Here is a 17,770-nt window from a genome sequence, read left to right on the forward strand (position 1 = left end):
CATCTACTACTGTGATAAACTGTATAGGGGGCACTAGGGTATGTCATCAGTAATTCTTGAGGAACTTACAAGATAATACTAAAGATGTATGAGCATAAAGGGAAATACTAGGCCAATCCCTGTTAGAGACAAAAACACAGTCTCAGGCTTGGAAGGACCATGAAAAGATTCTTGGCCTTGGTAAAGGTCTCAATCTCCTTAAGGCATAAATGCTTATTCGATAATGAGTAAGAAGAGCTACCATGGGTAGATGTATAGAAGCCTAAAGAAGGGAAAGTCTAAAATAGATCATGAAGCACTCTGAATATGAGGGTAAGAAATTTAGTCACTGTTAACTGAGAAGTTTTTGAGCAAGAAGAAAAAATATCAACAGGTTAACAAATCTAACCAAAAGATAGGAATTATTCTTCATGGAAATAGATGCTATTGGAAGGACAATTTATATATTTGTTCCGTTGACTTATAGTTATTCTCATTAAATTGCTTTCCAAAAGAGCACTTTATACACCAGAATTTATTTTACTCATGCCAGATCTTTAAGCTAATATTTTTTTACCCTGATCTGTAACAAGTTGGGAGTACACACCCCTCTAAATATGAGAGAATTTAGCATGAATGTTAGCAAAATTACTTTTTATTAATATTTGTCATAAGAGAGAAATCACAAAATGAGGCCCATGTTGTGTCAATGCTGATAATCAAGAGCTAGGAGACTACGAGAAAACAACCTGCCCTTTTCAATTTAAAAAGTTATCTGTTTTAATAATCTGTGATTCTTGCACAATCTAGCTGGAAAGCTGAGTATACAGTCAATAAATCTTAGCTCTTCTATATATTATTTTTGTGTCCCAGAGAAAATTTATATTTGATCCTTCTCCTGTGTATGTTTTACTTTACATACACAGACACACATGAAAAGAAAAGTACATGAAAAGGAAAAGAATACATAAATTAAGAGCTTCAAATGGTAAAAATAAATCCATGTCCAAAAATTTTTAGGGCTTTTTATTGTGATATGGACCTGAAATGCATTTGCCATGTCATCATAGGTTATTTCAATATGTCCTAAATTCTTGTTTATAAATGTGTTATATTTTGCTTTTTAATTCCCTAGATTGACTATCACAGCCTTTGCCCAAGTTTATGACCATTTATACTGAATTATCTAGAGGTTCCCAGATGAATGATAATCAGTCATTTTGAGACTAAAAGCTTTCTAGCATACATGGATGATGAACTGCCATCATCTCTGGATTTTTCTTTTACATATGACTTTTTTTTTTCCCTGAAATTAACTAATGTTACCAGAAAAGAAAGATGAATAAAAAAAATTAAAATTGCTCTACCCCAGTACAGATAGGAGTCATGGGAATTGCTCAGGGGACTGGAAAATTTTATATTAAAATTTAGATGAGGGTATTTGAATTAATATTATTGAGGGAAATGCATCTACAATCCTCTAAGCCATGAGTCATGCCTTGATTTATCTACCACTGTCACCTGGTTTATCTACCACTGTCACTGTATTCAAACAATACAGGAACCTCTGGAAAGATGAAGACCAAATATCAGGGATGGAAATACAGTTATTACACAGTTAGTCTGAGTTTTGCCCACAGTGGGGAAGGTGATTTTTTTTTTTAGAGCTATCTATTTGCTTCTTCATTTCCTCCTTTATCTCCTGAAATTATGTAGTGCTACTCTTACCTATTTTCCCTGTCCAAAAAAAAAAAAAAAATTCCTTTCTAAAATGGGTTTTTCTAACCCTATCAGCTGCTCATTATAGCATGTCATGCTGAGATTTGAATGACAGAAATGGATCCAGAGCACCTGATATTAACATTTCAAAATCACTATTTTATGATACAGACCAATTGATTTAGAAGACTGCAAGCCACATTCTATGCTTATTTCTATCTCTCTTCACTAGATTCTCACGTGGTCTCAGGATGATCTCCCTTTCCCAACCTGCCTTACAATTCTTTGCATTGCATACTGCTTACATCTACTGACTGCATAAATTTCTGTGTTGCTCAACTTTCATTTATACAGCAAAGCCTAATGGGTAGACAGAGAGTGAAAGATGTTAAGTTCATGCCAATTGACTGATGCTACTGCAAAGTCTTAAACTAAGAGGTTCCTGCCACATAATGCTTTACGGAACTTTCTTTATCTCAGTTGCTCCACTTGTTCTAACAGACTATAAGGTTGGATCTCTTAGAAAACTTAATTGGCAGAAAATAATGTTTCTTCTCTGCCCTTAGATTGTGTGGCCAGTGTCTTACACCAGAAGGGATGAATGCAAGTGGGCTGGAAAAGATATCCTGGTAAGTATCAATCTACTAAGTTATTTTAGTAATTGCATAAGGAATTTATTACTCTATCATCATTTTTGTCCAGTGTTATATTAAACACCATTCTTTGCTTCTGGACTTAGAAACAAATTAATGATATTTGATTTTGAATATTGACATTTTTATGTAAAGCATTGAAAATCTTATGTAAAGCAAGTGGGTAGAAAATGACAATACACCTGAATAAAGCAAAAATGGGTTCCTTTTGATGATTTATATACACAAAAGGTAATTAACAGTTTTAGCATATATACTTATACTCAATAAGTCAACTTATTTGTGCAGATTTGTTTTCATATTAATTCCTCTTGAATTCCTTTTGAATGAATTGAAATTTTTCTTCTTCTGAATCATCATGATTAAATTCCCCTCCTTCTTTCCATTTCATTCTATTCCTTTTCTTTCTTTTCCTTTCCCCTTCTTTCCTTCTTACATTTCTTCTTTTTTCTCCTTCCTCCCTTAGAACTTCTCTCTTCCCTTCCCTCCTTCTTTCACACATTTCATGCACTCATTCCTTAAATAAATATGGATTGAGAAATGACTATGCAACAAACATTGTCCTGGGTACTACGGACAAAAGATGAGTGAATGGTAAGCAGTCCCTACAATGGTTGTACCACTGTTAGTAGGTAGAGGCCATTTTTCCTGAGGTAAACTTTGTCAGTTAAATTAAGTGGGCCACTGGTTTGAAGTATAGCCAAGGATCTGCACAGATCATGAAAGGCAGTTATAATCATTTAAATCAATAAATTAACATGAATTCAGGATTTTAAATATTTGTATTATTTTATGTCTTATCAGATATTTTTGGATCCAAAACACAAGGAAATAAGTTTAAAAGTTTTGTCTCTATATTAGCATTTAGAAGAAATTTATTCTATGTGCATAAAGACATAAATCAACTTGTATGTATGTATATAGACATATAGATATTTTCAAGGGACAATCTGATTGATTGGTAGCAGCTGCCTAAGATTATGTATATGTTTAGAAGGGTTTAGAAGTGAAATCAGTGTTCATGGAAAAGAATGTCTCAATCTGGTAGCAGAGTTGGCTACAGGTGAAGGCAGATAAAGGAGCACAAAGCACAGCTATCTCCCATCCATGATTAATACATATCAGCAAACATGGGAAATTCATCCTTAAAAATTTCAATTTAAATATAGTGATTACACGTCACATTAAACCATAGTACAGTAAACATTTTTCTGATTATGTGAAAGTGGACAAAAAATTCTGTTCTATCAAATTTTATACTACCCCAAGTTAATACATAGGTTGGGATGATTGAAAAGGAGTAAATAGAAAGAAAAATGAAGTAGGAGTCCAAAGAATCAAGAATTTTATGTTGATTCCCCACTAACTCATTAATTTTAAATGAGCAAGTACCTTAACTTTTGGGGGGTTTTAGTATCTTATCCATTAAATGGGACATTACATATTTGCAGTTGTGAGAAAGAAGTTCAGTAGATTTTGTGATAATTATTTAGAAGTAGGTAGTATTGCATAAATGTAGGCAAAAAATATGACTGAATACACAAAAATTTATTAACATCAAAATGCTATATTTACCATTAACAAATTATGTTGAAAGACTTCAGTGTGATAATAACTAAGGATGGAGAGAAATGGAGGTTTTACCTGTATACAGCTGTGACTTTTAAAAACAGATTTTTTTTTTCTCTTTCTGTTAAAGTGTAACAGGTGAAGACATGGAAACTTAGAATTACTGAGAATTCTATCCTGTGCCAAGTACTTTGATAATTTAGATAGTATTTTATATATGTAGTTTTAACAATAATCTTGTCAAGTGGGTATCATTACCACTGTTTTCTTAAGAAATATAATGATTCAGCATATTCATTCAGAATTGTTTCATTCAAAAATTTTGGAACAAAAAAAAAATTTTGGAACATTTTGAGTACTATGCTAGAAGTCAAGATCAAAATTTTTGTGCCTCTGCTGAAGTTTTTGGTGTTGTGTGGCATGTATGGATTTGAACTTAGCTATTAAGACACAGATAATAAGCAATATAAATTCAAATAAATACCTTACCTATTCTGATCTTTTTAAGCGTGTGGATGTAATGATAACCAGCTCGTGACATTCTTGTAAGACTCAATCACAAATGAAATTATTACATAGACTGTAATGCATGATACAAAATTAACTATTAGTATCTGTAACAGAGTTGCTTAGACAATTTCTAAGTGAAAACATCATTAATGAAATTTGTTTGGTCCTCTCTAATGAACATGACCACTGTAGTGTGGAACTGTTCTGAATTCAATTCCATCTGAACACTGAAGATAATAACCATACTTATCTGACAACTTATCTGGATTTTATAAAAAGCAGTGAGCCAAGTACTGAGCATATTTCAGTTGCTAAGATAGCAGATATTCTTTTGTGTTTATGGTTTCCAAAATTCACCTCAGTACATTTCCCTTATCTTCCATGCCTCTCGCCTTGCCTCCCCTGCTCCTCTCCCTCTTCCTCTCCCCTTCCCTCCCCTCCCGTCCCCTCCCCTCCCCCTCCCTCCCCCTCCCTCCCCTCTCCTCCCCTCTCCTCCCCTCTCCTCCCCTCTCCTCCCCTCTCCTCCCCTCTCCTCCACTCCCCTCCCCTCCCCTCCCCTTCCCTTCCCTTCCCTCCTCTCCCACTCCTGCTCCACTGTCAATACTGAACACTGAGGGATTCTGGTGATAGCCCAGACACAGTTATTTCAGCAGCTGCAATAAAGTCAAGATCCCCACAGTGCCCTATGAATAACCTTAATCATGACCTCAGAGGTTTCCTCTCTAAGAAAAGCAACTTTATTTTGCAGGTTTACTGAAAATGCTTATGAGTTTGATAGAACTAAATTAAAAGGAGCTAAAACATACGGTGTTTGCTAAGTCTGATACAGGGTATTAATGGCACCTGATTATTTCATAACACCTTTTAATATGGATTCTGAAAACTTATAAATTATGTCTTATATATTATGTTAGAGATAGATAATTAGGTGTGCACTGAAAAATGTAAATTTTTCAAAGTTTAACAGTATGTCAATATTAGTCATACAGATCTTAAGCCAGCTAATTAATGTAACCTGATAAAATGCTCATGCTTTTGTTATTCCTCTACATTCTACATTAAATGAATTCAGTCATTGTGAATTTTTATTCTTCTTTGTTAACACTTATTTAATGAAGGGAAAACACAACAAGTTCCATATATTTTAGTTCAAAGAAAAGATATTTTTCCTTTAGCTCTTAACACTAAACACCAAACACTAAAGTATATTTAAATAATAAAATATATTTCGTACTATTTTTCTGGTAACCCATCTCATTCCTTTAATATTGCTTTTCATTGACTGTTATGCAGAATACATTTTGTGCATGTGGAATGCACAAATTTTATTAAAATTTATTTTACTTTTCAGGAGACCTCACTTAGGTATCTCATCTTACATAACTAATTTAAATAGGATACATGACATTTATTGGTTATGTTTGGACTTTAACATACAGATGCATTTTTTTTCTTTCTTAATATATGATTTTAGAAAATAGCAAATAGTTGATTTATTGGGATTGTAACATTTCTTCCTTGATAAACATAAAAAATAGAATTAGTATTTTTACCAAAAATTTCTTAAATAACCACTTAAAAAGAAAGATTAAGGGTAAAGAGGTTTTTTTTTTTTTAATTTTCATTCAACACCATATTTGTTAAGTGATACATGGACAGTTTGAAGGAAATTCTGCACTGTATCTTGAGTAAATAATAGCTGTGACTGATGGACAGTAATTCCTTTCAAAGACCTCTTGTGATGCTCAAAACCACATGAATGAGGCCTTGAGTGGTTTTTGCAGCCATCAGGACTTCAACATAGAATTGTAACCAAAATAGGAAGTGACCTGAACATTTATAGAAAAGTAAACTAACAACCTTCTTGAGTGCTCTCCGTGGTTTCTAGAATCCAAGTTTACCCTTTTCCTACTGGTTTTAGTGTTTTCTCTAAATGTCCTCTGCAAGTAAATCTCCTTTAAACAAACCATCCTGGAGGAAGTGCTGTCTTCTTGGTATTAGATTCAGATGCAAGAATACAATAGGAAAAACAGGACAAAGACACTGGTTATTTTTATGTATCTTGAGAGTAGGTCATTTTTAAGTCCGGTTAAGATGGTCAACATGGTACAGCCACCCAGCAAGTCAGGATATACCACTTGATTGAACCTACATAGTTCCTGTGTCACTAAGTGTAGAATTATACAGAAAGTATTCCCCATTCTCCCAGGCAGCTGGGAAGATACAAACCATCAGCTCAGTTTTGCATCATACATATATATTAAATCAGCTGCTGGGATTTGAGCAACTAGTCCACAATGAAAGGACTTTGTGGTAAGAGGGAATCTACAGCCTAAGACGTGTATAGTCTCTCTCTTTCTTCATATATACATAGATGGAGAGAAAAAGAGAGAGAGAATACAAACGTGCCTTAGGCTGCTGATAATGGCATTTCTGACAATAAGATTAATCTAAACTTATTTTTTTCCAGAAGTGAATATGCAGGATATATATACTACCATTGCCTTCTTTTCTTGGTGTTGTAAGTTCTAAACATTTACGTTGTTATGATATTTTTATATTAGAGGAGTGAAATGCTCATGAACTTTTCCACTGTTGTTACTTGAGAGTTGTAATTTAAAAAAAAATTACATGATATATATTATTGTACAGATACCCTCAATAAGGACATAAATGCAATCCAGATATCTCTATTCTGACTGCTATTAGCTGCATTTACTTTTATTTTTGATATTTTTCTGGTACTTAAAATCCACTTTGTATTCACAATAACATTTCTATTGAGGGATTAACTTCCTTGACCCTGTTTTGCAAATGAAAACTGAATACATGCTAAGCTGGTAAAACGAATCTGTTTCGAATCAATAGCTCTCTGAATCTTCTTTGTTTATCCTACTAAACCATCTCTCTTTGTACTAAGTTTCAGTAAAACCAAATGGCAACCGTATGACTATTAGAAATATTTTGAACATTGTTGGAAATCAAAATTTCAACCATCTGAGATGAACAAAAAAACCAGATTCTCATAAAATTGCTCTTGTTGGATACATTTCAAAGTGCAATATCATGCACCTGAATTTGGGGACATTTTTGCAGTTCTTAAGAGATATATTTTTGTCCTTAGTTGTTATTCATTTTTAACATATGATATATTATTACATGTCTGTCAAATTTATCATGACTCAAATTGCAGGACCTCAACAACACTAATTTTTGCCAAGTGAATGCAACTGAGAATTTGAAGCTACACATTCATCTGAAGTTGCAGTACAGTCTAAAATGCATGTTAGTCCTTGAATTTCATTTACTTTTTCAAAGGTCAAAGTTGATATCAACTTAATTTTTTAAATTTTATTTTAGGGACTTCAAGGCATGTTAAAACTCTAAATGGATAATTAGAATTACCTCTGATTCTATAAAAATCATAAGGTTTCATTAAATCTCAAAACCCTGATGTTTAATTGTTGGGAGATAATTTTTCATAGATCTCTCACACTTCTGCACATCTGATGAACAGAGGAACTCTTAAGCAAAAGGATACTTTTAAAATAACCTTGAGAAGTAGAGACAGTGTCTCCCTCAGAGCAAAGGGCAAGTTATGCTCACCTGCAGGTACAATGAACATAACATCTTCCTTAAAATGTAATGGCCAGGATGCTTATGCCTAGTATAAAATGTTCAGGTTCCCTCAACCCAGAGTTCCTCTGCTGTAATGCACCTCACTGCATGTGCAGGTGTCACTTGGCTCTCTTCTCACTGCCCAGTGGGAATTGGAGCTTGGGTAACTGGCATGAGAAATGCTGATACTTTGACTACTGATATTTCTGTAAATAATAAAGTCATTTATCTCTGATTCAGGAGCTGTATATCTTCTGCCAGCATCTGCAAAACTGTGTCAGGGTAGCTCGTTATCTTACAAGTAGAGCAGAATCATAGACCCTTTACTGTTCCTGATAATATTGATTATAAGTTTTTGTGGGCACCCTAGATGACCTCACAAATGAAAGACTAAGGTCACTTTATTCATTTTTAAGTATGAGTCCATGATGAAATTTGATGATACTTCAGGTATATAGACAACTGATTCCTGATGAGAGCAAGTGAAAGACTTCTTATTAAATGTCACAGAAATGACCATTCCAATTTTCATGTGCATTCATGTGTATATGTTTATTTCTGCTTGGAGGTAAATAACAGGCAAACTGATAACAGTTTAAATTCAATATTCAAAGAATACTAGTAATAATGATAGCTAACATCTATTGAAGCTTACTATGTATACTAGGTATTATTCTAAATCATTTCTTTTATTAACTAATTTATGTAACTCCTTTTTGGTTATAAGATACACATTTCCTTTCAAAGGATGTAGTTCCAGCTTACCTAAGTGACACACCACAATTCTGCCACAGCTGTTGAGAAACAATTGCTGTATTTGCTGTTTGACTGTGACAATGATTCATACCATCTACCACTTTGATAAAAAGAGTGATTATAAGTTTATAATTGATAGTCCTTACTGTTGGAGGACTGGAATTTTATGAAAATTCTAATGAACAAAATATAACTCGCCTTTGTAACAGGAATGAGCACAGATTAATATTCAAAACCAATTTTATTAAATCCACCTCTCATTACCACCAATTATGGGTTTAACCTCTTTTAACTGTACTTAAGAAGAAGTGAACAATTCATAATAGACTTCTTGCCCAAGTCATGGCACGGTGTGTGGAATGGTGTGAGAGTTAAGCGGACATGAAAATATTCTAACCAACAAATGGATGATTGATTATTTAAAGAATAAGATGTTACTCTTCCGTTAATAAGTGCTAGGCATCATACTATGTACTTTACACAGATATGTCATTAATACCAATTTTAGTTGAAGAAACTGAGGCTCAGAAGTCCTAAATAACTTTCTTGTAGTCACGTAGCAAATGGAAAATGATGCTTTAATAATTCTAACCCCTGTCTGACTGACTTTTAAAGCATCAGATTAGTATAGGTAACTACCTTCATGTTATTTCTATTTTTTCATTTTGATTTTATTACTTTTATTCTGTTTTTCTTAAATTCTTCAAGAATACCTTTTCAAATGTAAATACATACCTAAGAATAAGTAACATTTTCATTAAATATTAATAAATATAAACAAATTTTTTAATTCTAAAGTTTAAACTTTTAACTGTATTCAGAAATTATTTTTAAAATTAATATATGTATATACATAATATATATACATATGTGTGTATAATCCACATATATTATAAATATGGAGTATATGTCTAAATGGATTATTGTAAATGGTTAAAGAGCCTCCATTTATTAGAATATATGTAGAATATTTTATATTATTAATTATATAATAGCATTTAGTACTTTGGACATTAAGGATTTCAAAAGTTTTTTACTTTTGATATTAGACAAGGCAGAGGGTAGAAAAGAGGTATATATGAATTTTAAGAAAGCATTCCTCTAGGGCTTCCCTGGTGGCACAGTGGTTGAGACTCCGCCTGCCGAGGCAGGGGACACGGGTTCGTGCCCCGGTCCGGGAAGATCCCACATGCCGCGGAACAGCTGGGCCCGTGAGCCATGGCCGCTGAGCCTGCGCGTCCGGAGCCTGTGTCCCCGCAACGGGAGAGGCCACAACAGTGAGAGGCCCGCGTACCACAAAAAAAAAAAAAAAAAATAGCATTCCTCTAAAATCTGGATTTCATTTTTTTTCTCCTTCCTTAAAGCTACATCTCATAGGTGATTAAAGATGCAATTCATCTCCCTTATTTGAGTATTAAATTCATTCATGATAAATGCATATATGTTAGAATTAATATGCCAGCTAATTCTGTCCACAATAAATCTCTTTAGATTGTAAATCTACCTACTTGGTGTAAACCATTGACTTAGTTGCCTTAAGGCATGAGCACTAAGTATTCAACAACCTTGCATAATATTGGAAACCATAGAATGTCATTATTGAAATCAGAGTAAGGTTTTTGACTACATAATAGTTCTGGTTTGGCAGGAAAAAATATTCAGGTTGGTTTCGCATAGTATTTTACAATTTTTTGCATTCATTTGAATATGAGATGAAGAAAGGTTATGCTAAGTACATATTGTATGGACCACCCACAATCAAATAACTCCGGTGAGTGGTACAAATGTAATAATTAGATCGATAGCACAATGTAAAATAAAATATAAGCCAAAAGTAGACATTATCAGCTTCTCTGGTCCATATGACATTTCAAAGTGAAATTGCTCAAAGCTCCTTTAAATAGTAGAAGAGAATCACATTGGCAAACTTTTGCTAATACCATGGTCTGTAGTGCTTAGGCATATAATTTTGACCAAGTTTGAAAGTTTCAAATAATTTGAAATAAAAATGTTTATAGAATCTTAATCAGTATTTCTAGAACTTCAAAACAGATAGTCAATCCAGAGGTGAAAAACGAGTCAAATGGGATGCTTAATTGAAATGGGCATTTAGGTAAAATGTTTTGGTATCCTTGGGCAGGAGTCTTCATTTAGTCTATCACATCATTGAAACCAAGTTAGAATTTCTTTTCTAATTGTCATGGATTTGAAGATGTTATAGTTCAATTAATATGAATAGACTCAGATACTTAAATAACTAGCCATGGAGTAATGCCATCTTAGTTGTTCTAGTTGAATCAGTATGTTTAAAAAAAATTCTCTGAAATCAAAACAAAACAAAACATTGAAGTGGAAAGGTCCATTGGTTTGATTATGCCATCATTCTTCTTAAAAAGGAAGGGGAAAATGTCTCCCCAGATGGACAGAACAGGCTACTCATTATTTCATCAGGTGGATATTAAAAAGTTCCAAGTCACAAATTCAACATTAGATGGCTAAGACTATAAATAGGACACAGTTAAGTCTTAGTTCTATTAGACATGCCTCTTTGAAGAAGAGATTTCTAACATCCTTTAGTGAATGCTGAGGTATTAGGAAGACATGATTATGGATGATCTGATCACAGCTGTAATAGCACAGTGTTAAAAGAAAAAAGACAAAACATTATTGCTAGGTAAGCATGGAACAGCTTAAATACAGAGAGGGATGAAGTGATTGACGGGAACAATCTCACGGATTACTGCTTTGGCACGAAGATTCTCATATTCAGCCAGCTTGCCAAATAAATTGACCAGAGAAAAAGAAAGTCAACAGATTAACTTCAGGAATTAAGCTTATTAATGGATTTTCATGCAGAAATGTATCCACCCACCATGATAGGAAAAGGCTTCCTTTGCTTTCCCAGCTGCTACATTATACATTAAAATATTTCAACATAAATTGCTGATGGGATAGAGACTTTTTTCCTTTTTAAATGAGTGTTCACTGACCTGAGGCAATGTTGTACTATATCCATTAATGTTGAGCTGATTTATATTTGAACTAGAAAAAGTTGTTTGATTTAATCATGAACTGAATATATTTAAATATAGATTGTTCATCTTCACGGCCTTCTCTCCTCTTTTCTCTTCTTTTATTTAGAGTAAAATTTCACTGCTCCATCCATAATTTAAGAACATGCAAGGAGGTAATTGGAATTGGAGGTAAATTACATTCTTTTATAGAAAGTGTAATTATCAGAAGTTAGTTAAAAACACCTCTATTCTGTTTTAATTTTCATGCATGGAGCAGTTGTTTTGACAGATGGATGGACTTTATTTTTGTAACTGTCCGGGAAAAGTCTTTGTAACACACTCTAATCAGTGCTGCATGTTTGGGATGTTTGTTTTTGAATCACTGTGCATTTGGCTTCTATATCCTTTTCTGGGGGTAGACATTTTCTTTCTAAGTTATTTTTCCAGGCTAATATCTCTGTGTGTAATTCCTCTCTACATTTGACCTGAAGGCACTAGAAACTCTTAAAAAATAAGTGTAAATGGTTTGTCACTAAGGATGATGAATCATTGGGCTTCATGTGTGGCCTTGGGTTTGCTGGTTTATAACTGCCTTTACTTTTACTACTAGGCTAAGTTAACAATTTATAATGCTGTTGTTCTGGAGTACATTTCAGTAAAATAAGAGCTCGGTATGGTTGCCTGACTCTCGGGAAGCCAACTCGTGGCTAAACTTGTGTGTGTATCAACTTAAATTCCAAAAAGGATCCAGGTTTGAAAAATGAATTCATTTTGCACTGATTACATTCTCTTTATTACGTTGTAAATCCACTAGTGCTGAGCAAAGCAGTGCAGTAGTTGAATGCCAAAAAGTACATTACATTCTGAGTTTTAAGAATCGTCACGGTTCAAGAAAAGGTCAGAAACACTCTTCTTCTGTCTCCCTAGAGCAGAAATGTGTGAAGTGTGTTTCCTTTTTCTGCCATGCTTCCTTTTTTTTTTTTTAGAGGAATGTCCAAGCTGCTTCCAAATAAAATGAATATCCCGTTTTGGAACACTCAAAAACCTTGGCAGCAACAAGCTGGAGAATGAAGGCAAATGAATGACAGGGATTGATACTCTTTTATGTAGGTTTTCTATTTAAAGAACAGTCATTACTCACAATGTCTCTTTCAAGTTTTGGGTTCTTCTCTGTGCAGTTCTTTTAATTCACTGTTTCTTCCTAAGTTGTTATTGATGAGTTTCCTTGCAGCTATTTTAAACCAATTTTGAAAGTATTTCATTCAATTTCTTTGTTTCAGTTCAGGTGTCTTAACATACTCTCTAAACCCCAGAAATTTCTCCCCATTCTATTTGCATCAACCTTCACTTCAAAATAATGTTGAGCTAGCCCTCAGGCACAGAGACAGTACAACCTGCTGCCACCTGGGAAAGTTCACTGGGAAAATCATTCCAGGCCTCAGGCCAGTAGGCTGGGTCTAGCTGCTTTTGTAGGGCAGATAGAATCTTTATCAACATTCTCAGTAGAACCCTTTGCCAGGTTTCACAACTATAGTCCTGTGATTTTTTCCAGCAGCTCTGTAGAGGAATAGTTGTCATATCAGAGTGGTGCTGCTTTGACAGTTAATAGAGAACAAAATAAAATTAGGATATTCAGTGTGGCTCAGTTCCCTAGTTCTCAAGAATCCTGAGAATTTTTCAGTCAATAATTATTGCTAATCAGTTACCCAATCTATGAGATAAGAACCCACGGATTCTATAATCTTAGAATTCATAACAGTTGCAGAAGTGACATAGCCTTCATTTGTATGCACAAGTATCTGCGCTCATGAAATATTCCCTTCCTTTTTTTTCCTTTATTGCAGAGAACTAGGGTCTATTCTCAAATTTCTAGGATGCCCTGAGGTGTTAGTAATGAGATTAGAGAAACTGGGTTTGTATTTTAAATTCCCTGCATATCTTTATAGGTATGACTGTGGGCAAACTAAAACCCTGTTCTTTTCTAAAATGAACAATACATCCATCTGGGTGTGCCACTGCTCTTTATTAGAATATTCATTTGCTTACCAATATGTGTATGCACATCCAGTTTCTTAATTTCAACATATGGTGCTGGAACTGGTTGTTTATAATCTTGAATGCTATAATATTGAGTCCGCTGTCATGGATAGCTGTCTTTATGTAAAAGCAGAGTATGTGACCACCTACATGTTTCAAAGAAAGGTGTCATAAAACATTTTCCTGAAAATGACTTATTTGCAAAGGACTGCATTTTCTTAAGAGTACAAGGTTAAGTCCTTTGGGTAAGACTCATAAATGTCTTATTTGTAAATGAGTTTATCAGGTGTTTCCCTATCCACAGCCTCTTTCCTCTGCCCAAGGATCCATGCCCTATCCTCTTGGGGAAGGAGGAGAAACTGCTACAGAATGGGGAGTTTGTGACTAAAAGTCTTGGAAGTTAGGTTATATCTGAGCTTATCTAAGGTTATGTCTAAGATGTACCGTGTTCAAAGTGGTACATGGATAAGATGCATGTACTCTTTAAGCTAGGAAATTTTTCTTCATAGAAAGTTGCAAAATCAGTTGATTTCAGTGCTTAATTTTCTATGTTATAATGCCTTGCCAGACAAAAGAAGGATTCAGGATCTAAGTAGCAAAACAGTGGGAGAAATTAGATGTGTGTTTTAGTTGCTCCCCTAAACTACTCAGCATATGATAAGGAAGCATGAGGAGTCGTAACTGGCAAGTTTCATATTTTTCCTTAAAATGATCTGATTCACCTTTGGGATGATATGTTTATAGGTCATCCTCAGATGTCATCCTAGAAAAATCAGTGATGATGGAAAGCAAGTATTTGAATTTAAATAACAATTATTCTTCTCAGATTTGGTCTGCTCTTTATTTTATGGAGGCAATAAAGTTAATACCAAAATCATCAGCTACAATCACAGAATACAAGTGTCATGTGGAAATGTACTTAAATAATTGTAACACCTCAGTTATAAACACCAATGGACTACATAAGTCTAAATGTATTCTGAGCTTTCACCTGAAGAGTCATAGGTTGTACAGAGTGACTTTGGGAGTGTTACACACTTAGAGGCGCAAGGACAAACCCAATCCACTGTTATGTTTGCCAGCATTACTTGCACTATAGTCTGCTTTTGATCTTTATCTGCATTTTTAGTTACATATTTGGCTCTTATTTATAAATGTTTAATAGGCAAAAACACAAAACTATGTGTATAAGAAAGTCTATGATCAATAACAATAATTTTCAATGTAATTATTATTTACCATATGAATACTCAATTGGATATTAAAAAATGGGTATTGCATATTCCATGACAAACTCATATTTTCTACTTATATGTATTTAATTTTTAAGATTTTCTGTATGGTTAATAGACCATAACATTTTATTTGAAAATATTCTGATAGTTTGAATTTCTCTTTTCATTGTTTTATTTTTACAGTATTGATATGGACTCACCTGTTTAAAAATAGTTGGCAAAAATCATGTCTTTTCTGCTCTGGATTTCTTTGGCAATAAAATTATCTAGTTTATATTTTGACGCTGATTTTTTTCCCCTAAATCTTTCCTTAACAGGAACAAAAGGCTAAGATTCCTATTTGTTTGTAGAACTACATTTTCTTTCACATGATCTATAGATATAATAGAGTATATAGAAAAAATATAAAGAGCTCTGTCCATTTATCTCTTAGGTGACATTTTATTTGGGTAATAAAATGGCAAGAATGTCTAAACTTCTATAAATAATAATAAGATATGACTATAATTCTCTCTTATAGGTAGCTGTTTTTTACCTGGGGGATCCATGACTCATTGGGCAGGGGATCCACGTATGGGTTTAGGATGTACGTGAACTGCATGAAAATATTTATTAATTATAGCCACTCTAATAAAGACCCTTCAGCCTGTAGACATTCCAGACTCTAACACCTTCTCTATCTCATCTTATACCCAAATTGTCTTTGGGGGTTAAACGACTTTTTCAACAGAAGGTGATTTTGTCTTCTTAGGGTCTATAAAGCTCACTAGTAAGAAGCACTACTGAAGTTCAAAGTCAGTCACCCATCATTATGAGTTACTAATGATGTTTCAAATTCATATTTAATAGAAGGTTGTATTACCTTTTATTTTTGATTTTCCAAAATTAAACTCAGAGCTGACTTCTGAAATTTTCACCATTGTTATGATTTAAATAATTCATTAATTAACCATATAATTTGCTGTTTCCCTCATTTCTAGAAAAGTCACATATGATAATCGGTTATCTATAACTTTATTCCACTTTTGTATAAATTATAGTTTTAATAAAAACATTAAAGAGAATATTATATTTTGCCCCCCCAAAATAAGAACTTCTGTATTTCATGTAATAATGCAAGCAGACACCTTCTGTATTTCATGTAATAATGTGAGCAAACAATAGACTAATAAGCCCTAAAAATGATGTGAAAGGACACAAAAGAAATCTGTTCAAACATGCCTAGCACCCTAGAGGATACTTCAGCCATGCTGACCACTAGAGCTCACTGGTTTTCCTTTTGTTTTACAGAAAGAATGTGCTAATTTCATCAAGGTGCTTAAGGCTTATAATCAGACTCACTTGTACGCCTGTGGAACGGGGGCTTTTCATCCAGTTTGCACCTACGTTGAAATTGGACATCATCCTGAGGTAAAGCTGGCTTTTAAAAAACGGTGTTCGTCCATGACCCCTTCCTATTCAAATGCTTCATTACTAATTTCTTCAGTTCATTTAGCTTCTAGTTGCTATTCATTGGGACCTACTTCGAATTCAGATGCTGTTATTAATTTTAATCTGTGAATGCAAAAAGAATGAGACCATCACTCAACAATAACTGTGGAACAGGAGGAAGGAAGGAAGCATTTGCTTTCGCTCTGGATTACAGAGTCCAATCCATTTTGCATGTGCAGCAGATGTCAGCAGGCTGAATGTGTACTGTTTTCTCCTTCATTTGTATATTGCCAGCTTTTCCCCTCCATTTCCATCCTTAGCCAGAAGTGTCTGCCACCGCAGTTGTTTTCTTCTGCCCAGAGATTAAGAAAGGATGCCATACATGTGCACAGTGATCTGATCTCAGTTTGACCTAAATTACTCACATTTATGTTCTTGCTTAGCTAGGCTTTGTTTTTATATTTTGGGCTATTATTTTGTCAGTATAAAAAAGGAAAAAAAAATGGTTGTCTCTTACTCCTACAAGACGTTTTAGTGAGAAAATTTAGTGAGGAAATTAAAGTTAGGGAAATTTAAGTACAACTTGCAATTAGGGATGTATTTAAAGGAAACGTTACTGGTAGGAAAGCAGTTCCATGAATTGGATTTATCAATAGCCTTAAATTATAAGTCCTTTTATTATTTTTGGCACAAAATCCTAAGAAGAACAAAAGTGTTCATGTGGTGAGAAAATCATTTGTGACAGACTTTTCGTTCAGACTGGAATTCAGAACTACTCAACAGATAAAGAATCTGTTCCCAGAATATTTCTGGAATCCTAAAGATAAAATATAATTTACATGTTAGCCACTTCTTTATAACTTAAACTCTAGAGCCTTTCTTTATATTTTCTTAATGGGTACAAAAGTGTTACAAATATGTTCTTTCAGCCCAAAGACTTAGAAATCAAAACAGTTTGTGTTGTGCCTTCTTTGTATAAGAAGACACCTTCGAAGCTATGTGGTTTCTAGACTGAACACAATTATTATGACTTTCCTGATGATTCTGGAAGATAAAAACCCTTTACGGGGCTTCCCTGGTGGCGCAGTGGTTGAGAGTCCGCCTGCCGATGCAGCGGACGCGGGTTCATGCCCCGGTCCGGGAGGATCCCACATGCCGCGGAGCGGCTGTGCCCGTGAGCCGTGGCCGCTGAGCCTGCGCGTCCGGAGCCTGTGCTTCGCAGCGGGAGGGGCCACAACAGTGAGAGGCC

The 17,770-nt window shown here is 34.3% G+C and overlaps 1 protein-coding gene across 1 annotated transcript in view; it reads left to right on the top strand.

Annotated features, from left to right (window-relative positions):
* The window catches only part of SEMA3A (semaphorin 3A), a 232,946-nt gene that overhangs the window by 62,635 nt on the left and 152,541 nt on the right, over window positions 1-17,770 (top strand). Inside the window, exons 3-4 of the mRNA XM_004263415.3 lie at window positions 2,265-2,327; window positions 16,381-16,500. Of these exons, the coding sequence (XP_004263463.1) occupies window positions 2,265-2,327; window positions 16,381-16,500 (183 nt within the window). The remainder of the gene's footprint in view (window positions 1-2,264; window positions 2,328-16,380; window positions 16,501-17,770) is intronic.

This window comes from Orcinus orca, chromosome 9 (genome assembly GCF_937001465.1).
Source record: "Orcinus orca chromosome 9, mOrcOrc1.1, whole genome shotgun sequence".
Lineage (NCBI taxonomy): Eukaryota > Metazoa > Chordata > Mammalia > Artiodactyla > Delphinidae > Orcinus > Orcinus orca.